Source organism: Pan paniscus, chromosome 12 (assembly GCF_029289425.2).
Source record: "Pan paniscus chromosome 12, NHGRI_mPanPan1-v2.0_pri, whole genome shotgun sequence".
In the NCBI taxonomy this organism is placed as follows: Eukaryota; Metazoa; Chordata; class Mammalia; order Primates; family Hominidae; genus Pan; species Pan paniscus.
Genome location: NC_073261.2, coordinates 89,535,312 through 89,556,457, shown reverse-complemented (window position 1 = coordinate 89,556,457; position 21,146 = coordinate 89,535,312). Strand labels below are relative to the sequence as shown.

Sequence of the window (21,146 nt, the reverse complement as noted above, 5' to 3'; positions counted from 1 at the left end):
TGGTGAAACCCCATCTCTACTAAAAATACAAAAAATTAGCCAGGCGTGGTGGCGGGCACCTGTAGTCCCAGCTACTTGGGAGGCTGCGGCAGGAGAATGGTGTGAACCCGGGAGGTGGAGCTTGCAGTGAGCTGAGATTGCACCACTGCACTCCAGCATGGGCGACAGAGTGAGACTCCGTTTCAAAAAAAAAAAAAGTCTATATAGAATCTTAACATAGTCTGCTGGAACAATTTTTTTCTAAAGAAAATACAACAAATTGAATAATATTAAATGACAGGAAAAGGGGTAAACACTATAGAAATTTCCTTTAAAAATTAAAAACTATTTCAACTTTAAAATGAATGGGTATTAACAGTTCAGGGAGCATATCTGCTTCTTCAAAACAGGCAGAGTAGGAAAAAAATGTTGCTAATTTTTAAGAAATCACATAAATCAGTTTTTTGATCATTATTAAACTATTCATAATAAAATTAACATATTACAACCATTCATACAAATGTTTACTACAGATACACCTGAACTCAAGCAGTATGAACATTTAAATTTATTTTAGGAATGATGAAAAAAATTATTCCAACATTTAAGAGACCACCATTTTGGCCAGGCCCAGTGGCTCACACCTGTAATTCCAGCACTTTAGGAGGCTGAGGTGGGCAGATCACCTGAGGTCAGGAATTCGAGACCAGCCTGACCAACATGGAGAAACCCCGACTGTACTAAAAATACAAAATTAGCTGGGTGTGGTGGCGCATGCCTATAATCCCAGCTACTGAGGAGGCTGAGGCAGGAGAATTGCTTGAAACCGGGAGGCGGAGGTTGCGGTGAGCCAAGATCGCACCATTGCACCCCAGCCTGGGCAACAAGAACGAAACTCCATCTCAAAACAAACAAACAAAAAAGAACACCACTTTTCATTTTACTGAATTACCTTTCCTGTTTAAGAGCATACTCCAACATTTTGATCCTCCTCACAAGATCCTTCTTCAAATTTTCTTGGCCCTTCCTTTCTCCCTGTAGGAAGGCAATCTGGGCCTGAGTAGGGGAAAGACAGACAAAATTCAGTTTAGACCAAAAAAAAAAGTTTTTTTTAACTCAGTAAAGAACCTTTGGAAGTTTGAACAATTAGATGCAAAAATATTTCCTTTACACATTTCTCACAAAGTATGTACAAATATAAAAATGCAGACTGCAAGGGGGAAAAAGGATTTAAGTTAAAAAGGGCCGGGGGGACATCTAAATGCATTTTACTTCAGGGTAGGGATTTTACAACACATAGTCCACATCATTTAAGAGTCTACGATATAAAACAACTAATACTGCCGGGTGCGGTGGCTCACACCTGTAATCCCAGCACTTTGGGAGGCTGAGGTGGGTGGATCACTTGAGCTGAAGAGTTCAAGACCGGCCTGGCCAACATGGTGAAACCCTGTCTCTACTAAAAATACAAAAATTAGCTGGGCCTGGTGGCACCTGTAATCCCAGCTACTCGGGAGGCTTAGGCAGGACAATTGCTTGAACCCAGGAGGCAGGGGTTGCAGTAAGCCGAGATTGCGCCACTGCACTCCATCCTGGGTAACAGAGTGAGACTCCATATCAAAAAATAAAATAAAACAACTAATATTAATGCAAACAAATGCAAGGTGTACAGTACAGTTTGCTAAAGTGTTTGTCTTTTTGCCATCAACAGGATCTTTTTATAAAGCAGGAAGGGTTAAAGTAAAATCAGTTCTTATAATCCCCTTGCACAAGCTTCATCATATATTTAAATTTTATGACAGATTCCTTAAGTGACTTTATTTTGGACCTCCCCTACAAACAATACATTGCTCCCTTTTCTCAATCCCCACCATTTTTCTCACCCACCTTGACATGTAATCCATAGAAAAAAGAAAGTGAAAGTTGGGAAAATGAAAATTAGAGACAATGGCCTTCTGCCCATTCCTGCCCCCCACCCCAAGGAATTACTAAAACCCTACATTTGAACATGAAACAAACTGTAAACAACTTTTAAAGTCAGTAATACAGAGGGGTAGGAAAGAGTAGCTCTCCAGAATATTAAAAGAACATTGACAATTGAAATACTATCTTTCACATAAGAAATTGAAACTATGTCACAAATATTAACTTGTTAAAGTGACTCATAATACCTCTTAAAAGTCATAAGGGCCTCAAAACTAGCTACAAATTTCACTATTCTCACATGTACCACCACGTCCGTCTATTATACTGACCCACTAAGACAGGTAACAATGTTATTTATGTATCTACAGTGCTCTCCATTAAGTGAGCAAGAACTTTACATTTAAGGATGACCTTGCCACATCCCTAAGGAATTGTGAGGATTGTGCAAGTCAGGTTTAGCAAGTGAGCCATTAAACTTAATTCTCATTCAAGCTTAGTTTGAATGAGCTTTGTTCCTATTCAGTACCACAAGAAACATAAAATCCAACTTATCTAGTCTCTTATAACTTTCAAAATGTAGGTAGTTTGTTAAGCTTTTGTTTTCATTTCAATGTGCTCTTAAATTTTACATTACAATTAAAGGAAGGATTACATTTATCTTACTGAAATAAAAGTGGTCTGAAAACAATTCAATTGTTTTCAGAGGAAAAGGCATCAAATATCCACAAGACTCTTTTGAAATTATATATTCTGCAGTGGGATAATTATGTTACCTAACCAGAATAGTAATGACACATGCATTTAAAGCTGATAAAAATGAAAGTCTTGTCAAAAGGAAATGACAGCCCAACATGTCAGGCCAAACATGCTTTGGCATAGAACTTTATATGCTCTTTAAAATGACTTTAATAAAAATAATAAGCTAATCAATGCAATCAAACTTTGAAGGTAATAACAATATCAATTATCAATTTTGTCCTCTCGATACTCCTTGGCTAGTTTTGCATTTCTGCTAACATCATTGGTCCTGGATGATTCTGAAACTTCAGCCTACAATACCATAAAGTCTTTACTGTATATGTTCAACTTCAAGCATAAGAGAAATTACAATTAAAAGTATAATCAGAGGCTGGGCACAGTGGCTCAGCCCTGTAATTAACAGCACTTTGGGAGGCCGAGGCGGGACGATAACTTGAGCTCAGGAGTTTGAGCCTAGCCTGTGCAACATAGCGAGATCACATCCCCACAAATAATTTTAAAAATCAGCCAGGTGTGGTGGCATGTGTCTGTGGTCCCAGCTACTTGGGAGGCTGAGGCAGGAGAATCACCTCAGCCCAGGAGGCCAAGGCTGCAGTGAGCAGTGATCACACCACCACACTCTAACATGGGTGACAGAGTGAGATCCTGGCTCAAAAAAAAAAAAAAGCGGGGTGGGGGGAGGTAATCAGTGCCAGGCATGGTAGCTAATGCCTGTAATCCCAGAACTTTGGGAGACTGAGGTGAGAGGATTGCTTGAGGCTGGAGTTTGAGACCATCCTGGCCAACATACCAAGACATCTCATAAAAAAATTAAAAATATAAAAAATAAAGTACAATCAGATTTCTTCTTTTCCACCAGATGGATAAAGTTCAGTAATTTAATAATATCGTAGAAAACAGGCATTTATATGTTAGCTGTGGTGATATAAACCAGTTTCACTTTATAGAGGACAACTGGTAATATCTGTCAAGTTTGTAAATGCATGTACCCTTTAACTCAGCAATTTTAGAATGTTATCCTTCAAATATATATTTGCACATATGTGAAATTATGTAATACATGACTGATAAAACACAGACAAGAATATGTATACAACCCAAATGACCACCTAAAGGAGACTGGTTAAATAAATGAATATAATTGAAAGAAAATTAGGACCTGAACTAAGACCTCTGAGAAAAGAGTAAAAGACTATGAGAATAATGTCAATCTTTTACCTTTTTTTCTCTAGGAAACTTAGATATTAGAAACAAAAAGTCTTAAAACACATTCCTACATTAAAAAAAAAGAATTCCTTCTGTAAAACGACCTCAGTCAAAAGCATAATAATTGGTATAAATTCTTACTCTTTTAAAATAAAGATTAAATTCCAGCCAAAAATTCTCCAGATATGGCAGTATATTGCTCTTTGAATTGAACTGAGGAAGGGCGAGGGTGAGAGACATAAAAGATGAAAACAGCAAAAGGAAGAAAAAAAGGGAAGGAAAAAAGGTAAAAAGAAAAAGAGGAAAATAGGTCGGACACAGTGGCTCACACCTGTAATCCCAGAACTTTGGGAGGCCGAGGCGGGGGGATCACTTGAGGTCAGGAGTTCGAGACCAGCCTGGCCAACATGGTGAAACCCTGTCTCCACTAAACATACAAAAATTAGCCAGGCATGGTGGCAGGCACCTGTATTCCCAGCTACTTGGAAGACTGAGACAGAAGAATCACTCAAACCCAGGAGACGGAGGTTGCAGCGTGCAGAGATCACACCACTGCACTCCAGCCTGGGCGACACAGTGAGACTCCATCTTAAAAAAAAAAAGGCAGGACGCAGTGGCTCACTCCTGTAATCCCAGCACTTCGGGAGGCCGAGGCGGGTGGATCACAAGGTCAGGAGTTCAAGATCAGCCTGGCCAAGATGGTGAAACCCCATCTCTACTAAAAATACAAAAAAAAAATTAGCCAGGCGTGGTGGCAGGTGCCTGTAATCCCAGCTACTTGGGAGGCTGGGGCAGAGAATTGCATGAACCCAGGAGGCAGAGGCTGCAGTGAGCCGAGACCACGCCACTGCACTCCAGCCTGGACAACAGAGTGAGACTCTGTCTCAAAAAAAAAAAAAAAAAAGTTATGAATAAAATGTTAAAAAATTAGAAATCATCATACTGCCATTTATCAGTACAACTAAACCTAATAACAGCATATATTTCTGGAGAAGAAAACTTTGGAATTATCTTCAAGGAAAATGAATGTTGAACTTCCATGATACTTTATACGTATTTTTCACAGTATAGAAAATTATTCACTTCCTAACCATTATAAACAAAAAAGATAAAAATCATAGAAGGAAGACATTTTACTATTTAAGTCTGCATGACAAAAAGAAAATTTATTTTTGGATTATTTTCAATTCTAATTTGTCAAAAGGATATATGTAAATAGGAATATAAATCTTCTATATTTAAACAGGTTTATCTGCATACATAGTATCTAATAAACAATTAAAATATTTAAAATGCACCATTCAATTTATTAAAGCCCCCCCACCCCTTTTTTTTTCTTTTGAGACGGAGTCTCGCTCTGTCGCCCAGGCTGGAGTGCAGTGGTGCGATTTCGGCTCACTGCAACTTCAGCCTCCCGGGGTCGAAGTAATTCTCCTACCTCAGCCTCCTGAGTAGCTGGGATTACAGGTGCACACCACCACGCCCAGCTAATTTTTGTATTTTTAGTAGAGACAGGGTTTTACCATGTTGGTCAGGCTGTTCTCAAACTCCCGACCTCGTGATCCACCCACCTCAGCCTCCCTAAGTGCTGGGATTACAGGTGTGAGCCACCACGCCCGGCCTTATTGAAGCCATTTTAAACTACCTTGTATTCTAAAATTTAAAAGGGCTAGGATTCAAAATTGAAATCACTGAGAAGTATATTCAAAATGAAAAATACACAAAATTCTTGGGTTGGACACTTTTCAGTAGCTTTTCAGTTACTTGCTATGGAATATAAATAGCATTCACTTTTACAAAAATCTAAAATAAAATATTATAAAGCTTGATTAATTTAAGGTTCTCATCTTTTGATTTGAACACAAACTTCAAAGTAAAAGAGGAAATATATAAGTAAAAGTCAATTATATGGTTACAGTGTACAATGAAGTTTCAATAATCGCTTTATGTCTTAATGCCTTCTATAAACTATATCTATTCCCCCTGAAAAGCTTTGGATTATATTATCCTCTTAAATCTAGGCTGCTAGTTTTCTCTGGCACATAATCACTGCCTGTAGCCCTCTCTCTTAAAGACAGTGTCATTATCAGGCTAGGGGCGGTGGTTCATGCCTGTAATCCCAGCACTTTGGGAGACCAAGGCAGGTGGATCACCTGAGGTCAGGAGTTCGAGACCAGCCTGACCAGTATGATGAAACCCCATCTCTACTAAAAATACAAAAATTAGCCAGGCATGGTGGCGTGTGCCTGTAGTCCCAGCTACTCAGGAGGCTGAGACAGGAGAATTGCTTGAACCTGGGAGGTGGAAATTGCAGTGAGCCAAGATCACGCCACTGCACTCCAGACTGGGCGACAGAGCGAGACTCCATCTCAAAAAAAAAAAAAAAAAGTGTCATTATCATTTGGTGACATCAAACTTTACCACCAGAATCACCCAGATGACTTGTTAAAACACAATTTTTTAGGTTCTACCCTCAGAGTTGCTCATTCAGTAGGTCTGGAGTGGGGCCCAAGAATTTGCATTTCTAGTAAGTACCCAGGTGATAATGCTGCTGATCTGGGACCACCCTTGGAGAACCACTGACTTAAACCGTTTGTAACACAGTTAGGAGGCCAAAAACAAAAAACAAAGCAAAACAAAACAAAAAGCAGGAAATAGTCTGTTAAGGAGCAAGGAAAAGAACAGTCCCAGAGGCCGGGCGGGCGCAGTGGCTCAGGCCTGTAATCCTAGCACTTTGGGAGGCCGAGATGGGCGGATCACTTGAGGTCAGGAGTTCTTAACCAGCCTGGCCAACATGGTAAAACCCCCATCTCTACTAAAAATATAAAAAACATTAGCCAGGTGTGGTGGCAAGCGCCTGTAATCCCAGCTACTCAGGAGGCTCAGGCAGGAGAAATGCTTGAACCCGAGAGGTAGAGGTTGTGGTGAGTCGAGATCATGCCACTGCGCTCCAGCCTGAATGACAGAGCAAAACTGCCTCAAAAAAAAAAAAAAAAAGAAGAAGAAGAAAGAAGCAAAGAAAAGTCCCAGAACCCTACCTCTTTTTTTTCCCCAAAGTGTTGAGATTACAGGTGTGAGCTATCGCATCCAGCCCCAGAACCCTACCCTTTTTACTCCACAGAAGTTTGGAGTCTTATACAGGCCTTCAAGGTGACAGACGAGTACATACTAGCTTTTTGAGTCTCTTCCAAATTCCTTATTTATGACTATACTTTTGGCAGTCTCCTGATAAAATAAAATCTACCAATATATTTCAGTTCAATCACATGTTTGGGAAATACCTACTTCCCATCAAGTCTAAACTGCTGTAAAGGATAATATAAGAAAAACAAATAAAACCAAGTTTCTACCCACAATGTACTTCCAATCTAGTTAGGGTACAAGACCAGCTTGTACACAGGCTGTGTTATGTTCACAAAAACAGCTAAGAAAAGATAGTGCAGTACTAATAAATGAGGATTCAAGTGACAAAATCAAATATTTGTATTTGTTCATTTAACAATATTAACTAAACACCTACTTTGTGCCTGGCAGTTATTGGTACTGGGACTAAAGTAGTGACAAAATGAAACAGAGCTAAGAATCCAGTGAATGAAACATATGTTGCCTAAGACATATGTGTACCAGTAGCATATGTTATATTTACTTAGAACCAGAAACACAGTTGCAGGCAAAAGCAGTGAATATAAAAATAAACACAAAAAGCAACTGGATGCCTATTTAACTCTGGAGTCAAGTAGAGAACCGATGTTCAACTTTAAAATTGCTTGCTTGCTTATTCATTTATTTGTTTATTTATTTGAGACAGGGTCTCGCTCCGTTGCCCATGCTGGAGTGCAATCATAGCTCACGGCAGCCTCGAAATCCTGAACTCAATCAATTCTCCCGCCTCAGCCTCCCAAGTTGCTGGGACTATAGGCGCATACCACCACATGCAGCTGATTTTAATCTTTTTGGTAGAGACAGGGTCTTGCTATGTTGCCAGGCTGGTCTCGAACTCCTAGCCTCAAGCAATCCTCTCACCTTGGCCTCCCAAAGTGCTGGAACTACATGCATAAGCCACTGCACCAAGCCTAAAAACTGTATTCTAATCTGGTATTTATTCTACAGCAAGTTTTACTTTTTTTTTGAGACAGTCTCACTCTGTTGCCCAGGCTGGAGTACAATGGCGTCATCTCGGCTCACTGCAACCTCCGCCTCCGGGTTCAAGCAATTCTCCTATGTCAGCCTCCAGAGTAGCTGGGATTACAGGCACCCGCCACTGCGTCTGGCTAATTTTTGTATTTTTAGTAGAGACAGGGTTTCACCGTGTTGGCCAGGCTGGTCTCAAACTCCTGACCTCGGGTGATCTGCCTGCCTCGGCCTCCCAAAGTGCTGGGATTACACGCGTGAGCCACCGCACCCGGCCTAGTTTTACATTTTAACAAACTAGTCAGTCTCCTGAAATTTTCCTAATAAATAAAATTACTGTACCATTTTATTTATTTACCTATTGTTACATTTCAAAAAAAGATAAGATGTGAACTTATGGATTATATTGAAAATAAAGATAAATTTCATTTTATGTTTTTTAGAGATGAGGGTCTCTCTTTGCTGCCAGGTTAGGAGTGCAGTGGCATGATCATAGTTCACTACAGCCTTGAACTCCCGGGCTCAAGTGGTCCTTCTAGATAACATTTTACCTCTGAAGTGCTATAGGAGATACTGGTATATTCTTTCAAAAGCAATCTCTCCATCCCTAAATGTAAGATTACAAACATAGATTTTCGTATACAGAAAACCCTCAAGTGCCCAAATTCTCACTTAAAGCACTAAATTAATTACACCCACATTATCACCTTATGGCATCTTATAAATAAATGTACATCAGTAGGTTTCTTGAGATCCCAAAAGCTCCCTCAGAACTCGAATCAGTCAGTTAAATTCCCTCAGCACATCTTCCTATCTTTCACCTCTTTATAAATGTTCCTTATATTTGCTCAAAGGGCTAGAAATTCCATTTTTTTTTAAATTTACACACACACACACACACACATATATATATGCAGTTAGCCCTTCATATCCATGAGTTCTGTATCTGCAGATTCAGTCAACCATCTATCAAAAACATTCAATAAACAATAAATATAAAATTTTAAAAATACAGTATAACAACTTTTCACAGCATTTACACTAAGTATTATAAATAATCTAGAGATGATTTAAAGTATAAGGGAGGGTGTGCATAGTTTATATGCAAATACTACACCACCTTATATAAGAAAATTGGAACTTGAGCATCCACAGTTTTTTGTATTGGATGGGGGAGTTCCCAGAACCAATACCCTATAGACATCGAAGGATAACTGTATATGTACATATACACATATGTAGAAGAAAAGAGAGAATAAGATATCAATCAAGGGAGGAATTCTGCAGATTTACGGTATGAGACAGTATGATATTCATAGATTTAACATTAATGGTTACCACTGTTTTGAGAGCTACCCAGAAGATACTTTAAGGCAATGGAGAAGCTAGAGGCCCAATCTAGGGGCTAAATGCATGAGTCTAGCCTAACACCAAGCATTTGTTTTTGGAAGTTTTTTTGAGACACGGTTGGAGTGCAATGGCACAATCACAGCTCACTGTAGTCTTGACCTCCTGGGCTCAGGCAATTCTCCTGCTTCAGCCTCTGGAGGAGCTGGGCCCACAGGTGTGTGCCGCCATGCCCAGCCAAGCATTTGTATTAAAGTTAAAAGGCAATGACTCTAAACAGTTTAAGAAAAAAAAACTAGGCTGGGCACGGTGGCTTAACCTTGTAATCTCTGCACTTTGGGAGGCCGAGGCAGGTGGATCACGAGGTCAGGAGATCGAGACCATCCTGGCTAACAGAGCGAAACCCTGTCTCTACGAAAAATACAAAAAAATTACCCGCGTGTGGTGGCAGGCGCCTGTAGTCCCAGCTACTCGGGAGGCTGAGGAAGAATGGCGTGAACCTAGGAGGCAGAGCTTGCAGTGAGCAGAGATCACGCCACTGCACTCCAGCCTGGGTGACAGAGGGAGACTCCGTCTCGAAAGAAAAAAGAAAAAAAAAACTAAATCTATTGATGTAAAATGCTCTCTGCCCCCACAAAGAAAGAAAAATGTAAGGACTAAGAAAATGGCAGCTCTTAACCAGAAAAAGAACAGAAATGTTCTATATCTCCCCCACCAAAAATCAGTGAACTAATTCAGCAAATGCTCCAACCTGAGCAAAAAGGATTCAAGTGAAATAAAACCTTCATTAAAGTTGAAAAGGATATTAACTTGTAGAATATGCGTACATGTAAGAAACATAACATATTACTCTCAATGGAAATATAATTCAGATAAAGAATTCCACAAAAAGATGTCTTAATCTTAAAATCTGAGGATTTACAGAGCTCTCAGAAAGTATTACTTGCAAATGATAAGTCTTCTATAACGTATGATTTTGTTTATGGTTAGCTCCAAAAGAGTTTTTAACATGTTTTAAACCAACATGATTATCTGTTGATAGGTATATAATCTCTAAAGAAGTATTCTTCAATAGGCAACACTTCTCATATTTAAAACATTCAGTCTTTATGTATAAATTATGAATCCATAAATCTTAAGGAAGTACATAAAGCCCAAACTCTTCCCAACGGAAGAAGGCTATCGACAATCTGTTCCCATCCCCTCTATCTAGCTTTGTCTTCCACATTTCTATTCACACATCCTATGCTCCAAACAAAGTAGACAATTAGGCTGGGCGCGGTGGCTCACGCCTGTAATCCCAGCACTTTGAGAAGCCTAGATGGATGGATCACTTGAACTCAGGAGTTTGAGTCCAGCCATGGGCAACATGGTGAAACCCCGTCTCTACTAAAAATACAAAAATTAGCCCGGTGTGGTGGCTCAAAACTGCAGCCCCAGCTACTCGGGAGGCTGAGGCACAAGAATTGCTTGAATTTGGGAGGCAGAGGTTGCAGTGAACTGAGACTACACCACTGTGCTCTAGCCTGGGCAACAGAGGGGAGGATGGTGGGCAAAGGAAGGAACAAAACTCATAATTTTATGTTTTTAAAAAAATAAGTAGACAATTAGTCTTCAGATACTACACCTGAACTTTCCCAGCTCCATGCCTTGGCTTATGCCCTTCTCTCTCCTACCTCTCCAAATGCCCTTTCATTTTCGGATTCTACCAATGTCCTAGTCTGAGCCTACACACACCCCAGTAATCCCTTCTCTGAATTCCAAGAGCATTTCTTATTTTCTATTTAAAAACAAAACAAAAAAACCTCTGTATGTACATATTATTTTAACACTTTATGAGACTTATATTAATGTTCAGCAAAAAGGCAAGAAAATAAGGACTTTGGCATACTTAATATGTATCACGTACTCTACCAAACACCTTCTATAATTAATCTCATTTAATTAGGACTATGACATAATTATTGTCTTGTTCTCTTTTAATTTTCAGAATGTTCACAATTTATCTCATCCCAAACCAGATAAGCCCTCTAAAGGCAGAAGCCTTCATTCATGCAGTCAACATAAAATAATTAAGTGCCTACTAAGTGCTTCCCATTTGTATTGAGGACACACAAAAAGCAGATTTTTGCATTCTACTAGATTATAAATCTGCTGAGGATAACAGCTAAATAAAAATAGACTCAACTGTTCCATCCCAAAGTGCCTTGCAATACTGTGGTTATTCAATGTTATTTGATTTAAAAGATAAAAGTTCAATCACAGTAAATGGAAAAAAACAGGCAAGAACATACAAAGTAGAAGTATAAACAATAATTACCATAAACTAGAAAGTCTGTTTTTCCTTAACCTTTGAACATATTTTTAATTCTCAGTTTTTTTTGCCTATACAAAGGTGGCTATGAAATGTGAATTAGAGCTATTAATAAAACAAAATAAATCAAAAATGTTGGTATTAACATGTAAATAATAAATTTATAAATATTATAAATATTACGTACTTAGACAAAAGCAAAGTAACAAAAGCAGATAGGAAATATCATGAAAACAATTTCTCTAAAAAAAAACTTATGATGCCTAATCCCCTGAATAAAGACATTTAAGCCTTTCTTGCTTCATATTTAGACAAAAATCTTCCTGCTTGCTTATGTTCCTATTTCATCTCTGAAAAAACTGTAAGCAATCAGTTGTCCGAGACACCATTCTTGGACAGTAATAGTGTGCTGTCCTTAGTATATGAAGATGTAATTACTGTAGTAACAATAAAAACCTAAGCTTTCAGATTGGATTCTGTTTTGGTTTTATTTTCTTCTACCACTACAATAAATGACACATCATCTTTTACTCTAACGATAAATGGTGCATAATTTTAAGACAATTATGTGGAATTAAGAGAGAAATTCATGCTTATGGAACACAAGTTATATTCTGTGAAGTATTAACAATGACTAAGTGAATGAACACGTAATCTGATTTACACCATCTTATTAATTGATACTACATATATAGATCAAAATTTTGTAATATATTGAACAGGACTTAACAGAAAACTACATATATGTAAGTGACTAATAATCTTTCAATACGATGATGAAGCCAACAGAAAACTATAAAAACTATATTTGAGAAAGATGGAAAGTGGTAATAGGAGTATACATGTTCTCCAACTTCTAAATTAGAGAAAATCTTATCAGTCAGCAAGTTAACATTTAATTTGATTATTTTTGATGTTACCAGCCCCAGAAATAGCATTCTGAAACAGATTACAGGCTTTCTTCTTTCTATTTGTTGTTACATCAACTATTACAACTCACCTTTCATTTTGTTGCTGAATTTTCAGAATAAAGCGTGTGTGTTAAAATTCTCCTTCTAAAATAATCTTTCTATGTTCTTACATATTTAGGTTTGGAATATGGTTCATGATGGCAGAATTGTCCAGGTCAATATAGTAAAATACTCTGACCAAGACAGTAGGACCCAGACTCAAGCTGGGGAAGAGATAAATAAGCTCAGTTAAAAAGAAAAAGAGGGCCGGAAACGGTGGCTCATGCTTGTAATCCCAGCACTTTGGGAGGCCAAGGCGGGCAGATCACCTGAGGTCGGGAGTTCGAGACAAGCCTGACCAACATGGAGAAACCCTGTCTCTACTAAAAAATACAAAATTAGCTGGGCGTGGTGGCGCATGCCTGTAATCCCAGCTACTCGGGAGGCTGAGGCAGGAGAATCGCATGAACCGGGGAGGTGGAGGTTGCGGTGAGCCAAGATCATGCCACTGCACTCCAGCCTGGGCAACAAGAGTGAGACTGTCTCAAAAAAAAAAAAAAAAAAAAAAGAAAGAAAGAAAAAGAAAAAGAGTCGGGCATAATGGCTCAAGCCTGTAATCTTATCACTTTGGGAGGTCAAGGCAGGAAGATGGCTTGAGCCCAGGAGTTCAAGACTAGCCTGGGCAACACACTGAGAATCCATGTCTACAAAAAACTAAATAACTTAGTGGAGCATGGTGGTGCACACCTGTAGTCTCAGCTACTTGGTTGGGAGGCTGAAGTGGGAGGATCACTTGAGCCAGTGAGGTTGAGGCTACAGTGAGTCATGTTTGTACAACTGCACTTCAACCTGGGCTACAGAGTGAAATCTTGCCTTAAAAAAGAAAGAAAAGAAAAAAAAAGAGAGAAGAAGGAAAGAAGAAAGAAAAGAAATTTGCTGCATAGACATGACCATATTCATTTGAAAGCAAGTTAATAAATACGTATCTTGAAAAGATAGTTTAGAAAAGAATCTTACAGGCTATGACCAGAGTGATTATAAAACATTCTCTTAACAGTTAGCAGGAGGAAGAAAAAGTGTATTCTTTAAAATGACTTCATTACTAGTAAACAGTTCTATAAAGAAAAGTAGGGGGGAAAAGGCAAAGAAATATGAAACTAAGTCAATGAAAAGCAAATAGGCTATGATCACACATCTAAAGGCCATGAACATGGCAATGAGTATTTTAAAGAATCTAAAAAGTGTACTTTCAATTTTAAAGTATTTTGAGAGATTAATTTTATAAAAGGAAAAAGAGTGTTATCATGCAGAAGGAACATACTTAGTATAATCAAAAGTTTAAGAAATTGGCCAGGCGTGGTGGCTCACACTAGTAATATCAGCATTTTGGGAGGCCGAGGCGGGCGGATCACCTGAGGTCAGGAGTTCAAGATCAGCCTGGCTGACATGGCAAAACACCGCCTCTACTAAAAGCACAAAAATTAGCCAGGTGTGGTGATGCACACCTGTAATCACAGCTACTTGGGAGGCTGAGGCACAAGAATTGCTTGAATCTGGGAGGCAGAGGTTGCAGTGAGCCAAGATCATGTCACTGTACTCCAGCCTGGGCAATAGAGCAAGATTCTGTCTCAATTAACAAAAAAAAAAAAAAAAGAGTTTAAGAAATTAAGGAAAGCTGAGTGTAAGGAAACCTTTTCAAGGGTAGTACTAGTATAGCTCAAACCTGGTTTGAATTCCAGCTTTGTCACTTACTGGGTAAGTAAGTAGCAGCCTTAAGCCCAACTGGTGTTTGCTATTTGCATGTATTTTCATAAATAAAAGTGGTCTGCAATGTTTTTACAGTGTTGTCAAACTTCAAGGTTATTAAAACTATTAATATCCTGTTTAATGTTTAAGAATAAATAACTATTTGATATCTTTTAACTATTGTCCTATCACTGACTTTTAAGACTCTTAATGACAATTTTGTGATTTTTTCATGTAATCATCCTTTATATCTTACTTAGCAAGTTCTCTATTAGACATAATATATGTCTGCTGAATGAAATTTAATTACAGATATCTTTGAACATTTATTAAATTTAAATTATATTTGTACTTGTAAGAAATATTTAAACAATGCTTTATTTTTCTAAAATAAAAGAAAACCAATAGCACAAACCTTCATTTTCTAAGTGTGTCAAGTTTTTTTTTTTGTTTGTTTGTTTGTTTGTTTTTTGAGACTGAGTCTCACTCTGTCACCAGGCTGTAGTGCAGTGGTGCGAGCTCAGCTTACTGCAACCTCCAACTTGCTGGTTCAAGTGATTCTCCTGCCTCAGCCTCCCGAGTAGCTGGAATTACAGGCACGTGGAATTACAGGCACGTGGAATTACAGGTCAGGTCGATCTCGTGACCTCGTGATCCGCCTGCCTCGGCCTCCCAAAGTGCTAGGATTACAGGTGTGAGCCGCTGCGCCCAGCCTGTTTTTTGTTTTAATCAAGCTATTGCATGGGATACACTGTACTGACATTCTTTTTCCGAAGCCACTCAGGGATCTCCTGTTGCTTTTACAGACCAATTACCTAATATATCATACACCATACCTTATCTCAGATACATTAATTAGACGTGATGATAATATCTAGCTTTCCCACTGTGGCTTACAGAGCACTTTCATATACCTATCTTATACGCATTATATATCTTAATTCTTCACAGCAGTAACATGAGGTAGGAATCAAAAACAGATTTAAAAAAGGCATTCAACAAAATTTAACATCTATTCTTTCCTTATTATTATTATATATTTTTTTTTGTAGTGACAGGGTCTCAGTATGCTGCCCAGACTGGTCCCAAACTCCTGAGCTCAAGCAATCCTCCCACCTCAGCCTCCCAAAGTGCTAGGATTACAGGCATGAGCCACCATACCCAGCCAGCATCTAGTCTTTTTAAAGTTCATTTTGCCACTTAATAGTGGAAATAGTTTCTGACACAAAATCACTATTCTGTAAGCATTTGCTGAACAGAATAAAAGTAAATAAAACAGGTTTCAAAAAGTGATTCAAAATAGTGTAACAACTAAAAGTATATTAAATCAGAAGTAATATACTAGGGAAAGACCACAATACAGTATTTAGGACAAAAAGGAATAATCCTGAAAAGAACCTGAATCCATTCACATTCTAACCAATATACTGTAGTAAAATCTATTCATTCATTTACTGAGTACCTACCACGTACCAAAACTTTGTTTAAGCATTTGGGTCATATTCCCACCATAGACATAGTTCAATTTTTCATTGAACTTATAATCTACATAAAATACTGATAGTTTAATTTTTTAAAGTCCTTTTTACATTCTTGTAGAAATAGTATAACCCTTTCTGATTACTGAAGAAATGAACATTATAATCGGAGTTAAGATATATGTAGTAAACATATTCAAATGAGGCATTTTATATAAGATGTACTAAAAAGGAAAAGTAATAGAAGAAATATAAGAGAAATAATTTTAAAAAGGTTACCTTCTTAAAAGGTGAATATTAGTCAATATTAATAAACAAAATAGCCAGATTCTACTCAGAAACAAATGGCAGGAGGTTGATGAAGAACCATGAGAATATATAGAGCTGAATCATCACACGGAAAACTGCAGAGTCTAATTAGTAATAAAAAATACAAATTATCACAGTTGAAAATATTAATAGTTGGTGAAGCTGAGTAAAAGTTTCCTGTATTCCTCTTGAAACTTTTCTGTAAATCTGAAAACGTTTTTGTCTTTAAAAAAAGTAAATTAGGGGCTGGGTGCAGTGGCTCACACCTGTAATCCCAGCACTTTGGGAGGCCGAGGCGGGTGGATCACGAGGTCAGGAGATCAAGACCATCCTGGCTAACATGGTGAAACACCATCTCTACTAAAAATAAAAATAAAAAAAAAAATTAGCCAGGCATGGTGGCGGGCGCCTGTAGTCCCAGCTATTCGGGAGGCTGAGGCAGGAGAATGGCGTGAACCCGCGAAGCAGAGCTTGCAGTGGGCCAAGATTGCGCCACTGCACACCAGCCTGGGCGACTGAGCAAGACTCTGTCTCAAAAAAAAAAAAAAAAAAAGTAAATGAGGCTGGGCACAATGGCCCATGCCTGTAATCCCAGCACTTTGGGAGGCCAAGGCAGGTGGATTACTGAAGATCAAGAGTTTGAGATCTGCCTGGACAACATGGCAAAACCTCCTATCTACAAAAAATACAAAAATTAGCTGAACATGGTGGCACATGCCTGTAGTCCCAGCTACTTAGGGAGGCTGAGGTGGGAGGATGACCTGAACCCAGGGAGGCTGAGGCTGCAGTGACCAGTTGATCCTGCCACTGCTCTCCAACCTGAGCAACAGAGGTGAGACCCTGTCTCAAAACAAAACAAAGGAAGTAAATTAAAATGATAAAACCCAATGTTCACAGGCAGATGAATTACAGATATTAAATGAATTACATATAAAGATTTATATATTGTTGGAGGCAATGCAAATTAGTTCAATCTCTTCTGCAAAAGGGGACTATAAAGCTATGTGCAGACTCTATGATCTGGTCATTGTGCCTTGGAAAATACAACCCAAGAACATCAGCAGCCCCTTTCTTCACATCGCTCTCCACACCATAAAAAAGTAATGCTCAAAGCTGTTAAATGACATGCTCTATTTTAGCTTCTATTTTTATCATCTGAATTATTTCCTTTGAATTTGCCTTTCAATGCATTTCTCAAGATGAACAGAATCATGGTGCAAAATTTTATAACTTATTTTCTTATGTAAACTTTTTTTTTTTTTTTGAGATGGAGTCTAATTCTTGTCACCCAGGTTGGAGTGCAATGGCATGATCTCGGCTCACTGCAACTTCTGCCTCCCGGGTTCAAGCAATTCTCCTGCCTCAGCCTCCCAAGTAGTTGGGATTACAGGCACCTGCCACCCCACCCAGCTAATTTTTTTTTTTTAGTAGAGACGGGTTTCACCATGTCGACCAGGCTGGTCTCGAACTCCTGACCTTGGGCGATCCCCCAACCTCGGCCTCCCAAAGTGCTGGGATTACAGGCGTAAGCCACCACACCCAGCCCTATTATTTTTATACTATCATTTTTATTGGTTGTATTACAAGTCTTCAAGTTGATTTACCATAACTTACTTAACCATTGTGGTAGATGTTGTAGGCCGGCTATTCGAAATACATATTCCCAAGCCCCTTCTAACTTGTAGCTTCCCACTATAGCATCTGGAACGCCAAGGGCCTGCTTTCTTAGATTCTACTGTGGCCAAACACGGCTACGTGACCAATGAGTGATACATGTATGTCTGCTGGGAATGGGGAAAAGACACTTCTGGGAAAGCTTATCACTCACTGATAAAGGAGACTTACTCCAAAAATAACCCAAACAGACCTTTTTGTTGCTTTTCACTGTGGTCTTAATGTCTGTAGCTATAGCAATCTTATAATCATAATGTATCAAAAAGGACAATGGCAATCAAGGATGGCAGATGAGAAAGAAAAAACCTAGTTTCTTTATGTCATTGCTAAGCCACTGCACCAGTCCTTGACTACCCATATTTTTCTCATGTAAAAATGAGAAAAATATCACCTCTACTTGTTAAGTCACTGTTAAAAGGGTTTACCAGCAGCCAAAAGCATTCCTGATATTCATTCCACTATAATTGGTATTTAGTTTGTTCGTAATTTTTCCCTATTACAAAATCATTTGCCAGCGGTGCTCTTGATGCATATAGAATTTTAATGCTTTTTAAAAAGATTTCCCATGGAGAGACTACTATAAGCGGGATCAACAGGTCAAATATAACTATTTCATATCTCTTAATAGATACTGACCAATTGACAATACCATGAACAAGGTATGAGGGTAAAGTTCTAACATATCTATCTCTCCCAGTACTGGGTGTTAGCATCAATTTTTCTTTTTTTTTGAGACGGAGTCTTGCTCTGTTGCCCAGGCTGGAGTGCAGTGGCGTGATCTCAGCTCACTGCAACCTCCTTCTCCTGGATTCAAGCAATTCTCATGACTCAGCCTTCTGAGTAGCTGAGATTACAGGCACGCAACACCACACCCAGCTAATTTTTGAATTTTTGGTAAAGACAGAGTTTCACCATGTTGGCCAGGCTGTTGTCGAACTCCTGACCTCAAGTGATTTGCCCGCCTCGGCCTCCCAAAGTGCTGGGATTACAGGTGTCAGCCACCATGCCCGGCCATCTATTTTTTTAATTAATAGAAATATATATTGCTTTAATGTATGCTTCTTTGATGATTATTAATACTATTCTGCCATATATTACTGCCCTACCAAAAAACCACCCAAATGCTCAAAAAGAGAGTTCAGTAAACTATATTTTGATTGATTTTTAAAATTCTTGTTAGTAAAAATGTAACACAGAAGGAAAAAAACAAACAAAGTTTACATAAACATATAAAGCAAAAAACTGAGAGATACACCTCTTTATCCTCATCCCACTCCCCAGAGGTAATCAGTGTGAACAACTGCTGAATTCCCTTCTCAACTTTCTTGTACGAAGAGACAGAAAGATAAGCAAAAACATCTATTTTGGTTATACAATTATTAAAAATAAGTACAGGGACTACAACTATACCTATATAAAAATATATAAGACTAATAAAACTTACGAAGCTCTTACTATGTTACATTGTTCTAAGTATTATATTTATTAACTCATTTCACTGTCACACAAAAACAGAAGACATAAAACAGTTAAAATAGGCCAGGCACAGTGGCTCACACTTGTAATCCCAGCACTTTGGGAGGCTGAGGCGGGCGAATCACGAGGTCAGGAGATCAAGACCATCCCGGCTAACACGGTGAAATCCCATCTCTACTAAAAATACAAAAAATTAGCTGGGCATGGTGGCACACTCCTGTAGTCCCAGCTACTGGGGAGGCTGAGGCAGGAGAATCACTTGAACCTGGGAGGCAGAAGTTGCAGTGAGCCGAGATACTGCCACTGCACTCCAGCATGGACGACAGAACGAGACTCTGTCTCAAAAAAAACCAAAACAGTTAAACTAAAACAAACTTGGCCGAGCACAGTGGCTCACGCCTATAATCCTAGCACTTTAGGAGGCAGAGGTGGGTGGATCACCTGAGGTCAGGAGTTCGAGACCAGCCTGGCCAACATGGTGAAACCCCGTCTCCACTAAAAATACAAAAAAAATTAGCTGGACGTGGTGGCGGGCGCCTGTAATCCCAGCTACTTCGGAGGCTGGGGCAGGAGAATTGCTTGAACTCAGGAGGCAGAGGTTTCAGTGAGCCAAGATCTCACCATTGCACTCCAACCTGGGCAACAAGAGCAAGACGCTATCTCAAAAAAACAAACAAAAAACTCATACTTAAAACATATATATACACACTAACAGACAGTTGAAAATATAGATGCTAGAGTTAAATTTTTATTAAGTTGTTTTTGTCTTAATATACAAAAGCAATGCAGATATAACGAAAAAACGTTATAAAGAAGGAAAGACTGATATCTAAGTTCATACACTATTGATTTTACCATCAAGGTGGGCACTCCTCATAGGTAGGAGGAAATATATGGCTGCAGTTCCAAGAGTTTTCAGGATATTTGGTAATCTCATATAAACAACTGAAGTTTTTGTGCACACAAACTAATGTGTAAGAGAATAAGATACAGAAAATATATCCTTTAAAAATTAAATCCATTACATAAGCCAATGTCTGTTATTTTAAGTAATGTTTCTAGTAGAAACACAAATCCCAATGACTTCATTTAACTTACAAGTATAGATTTATCTTTAATAAAATTATCATTGTTTTCTGTTAAAACTGTAACACTAACCTGAAAAATTGCCAAAAATAAATTATAGAACAAAAAAACAAAACTGTTCCTATTTGTAAATATACATAGCAGAGGATTTCAATAAATGGACAGAAAGACATTCCATGCTCCTTAGATGGAATACAAAGGATAGAAGCAAGTAGTTCAGAGAGGAGGAAACCCAAAAGGCTAACATACTATGGAAGAGATGCTTAAATTCAGTCGTAATCAGAGAAATGCAAATTAATATAAGTAGGAGATATAACTTTAAATTTATCAGACTAGCAAGAAGTAGAATGCTAGATAATGCCAAGTGTTAGCAGCAATATGGGATCACATACTGCAAATGGGAACGTAGACCAGAGCAGTCATTCTGGAAAGCAATGTGCAGTACTTAGTCAAATCAAGTGTATATATAGCCAACAAACCAGCAATTCCAATATTTAGTAATATGTCAAAGAAATGATCAAACAGTTAAAAGTAATGGATTTAATAAATATAAAACATCACAGCTGGATCTTTTTAAAAAAAAGAGAGAAAAATGGCACAATTGGATTTTTATAAATAAAAAACATGTGTAGGAAAAACAACGATATTTTATAAAGATACTTTTTTAAAAGAAGGGAAATAAATATGAGAGGAATGGAGATAAAAATGGATAAGTAAATTAAACAACAGAGGGACCATGTGCAGACCAAGCGATGTCTAACTAGG

At 38.4% G+C, this 21,146-nt stretch overlaps 1 protein-coding gene across 2 annotated transcripts in view; it reads right to left on the bottom strand.

Annotated features, from left to right (window-relative positions):
* Positions 1-21,146, bottom strand: part of STRN (striatin) — a 122,629-nt gene that overhangs the window by 80,246 nt on the left and 21,237 nt on the right. For both annotated transcript variants that reach the window (XM_063594629.1, XM_034952935.3), the window contains exon 2: positions 932-1,035. In XM_063594629.1, coding sequence (XP_063450699.1) covers positions 932-1,035 — 104 coding nt within the window. The remainder of the gene's footprint in view (positions 1-931; positions 1,036-21,146) is intronic.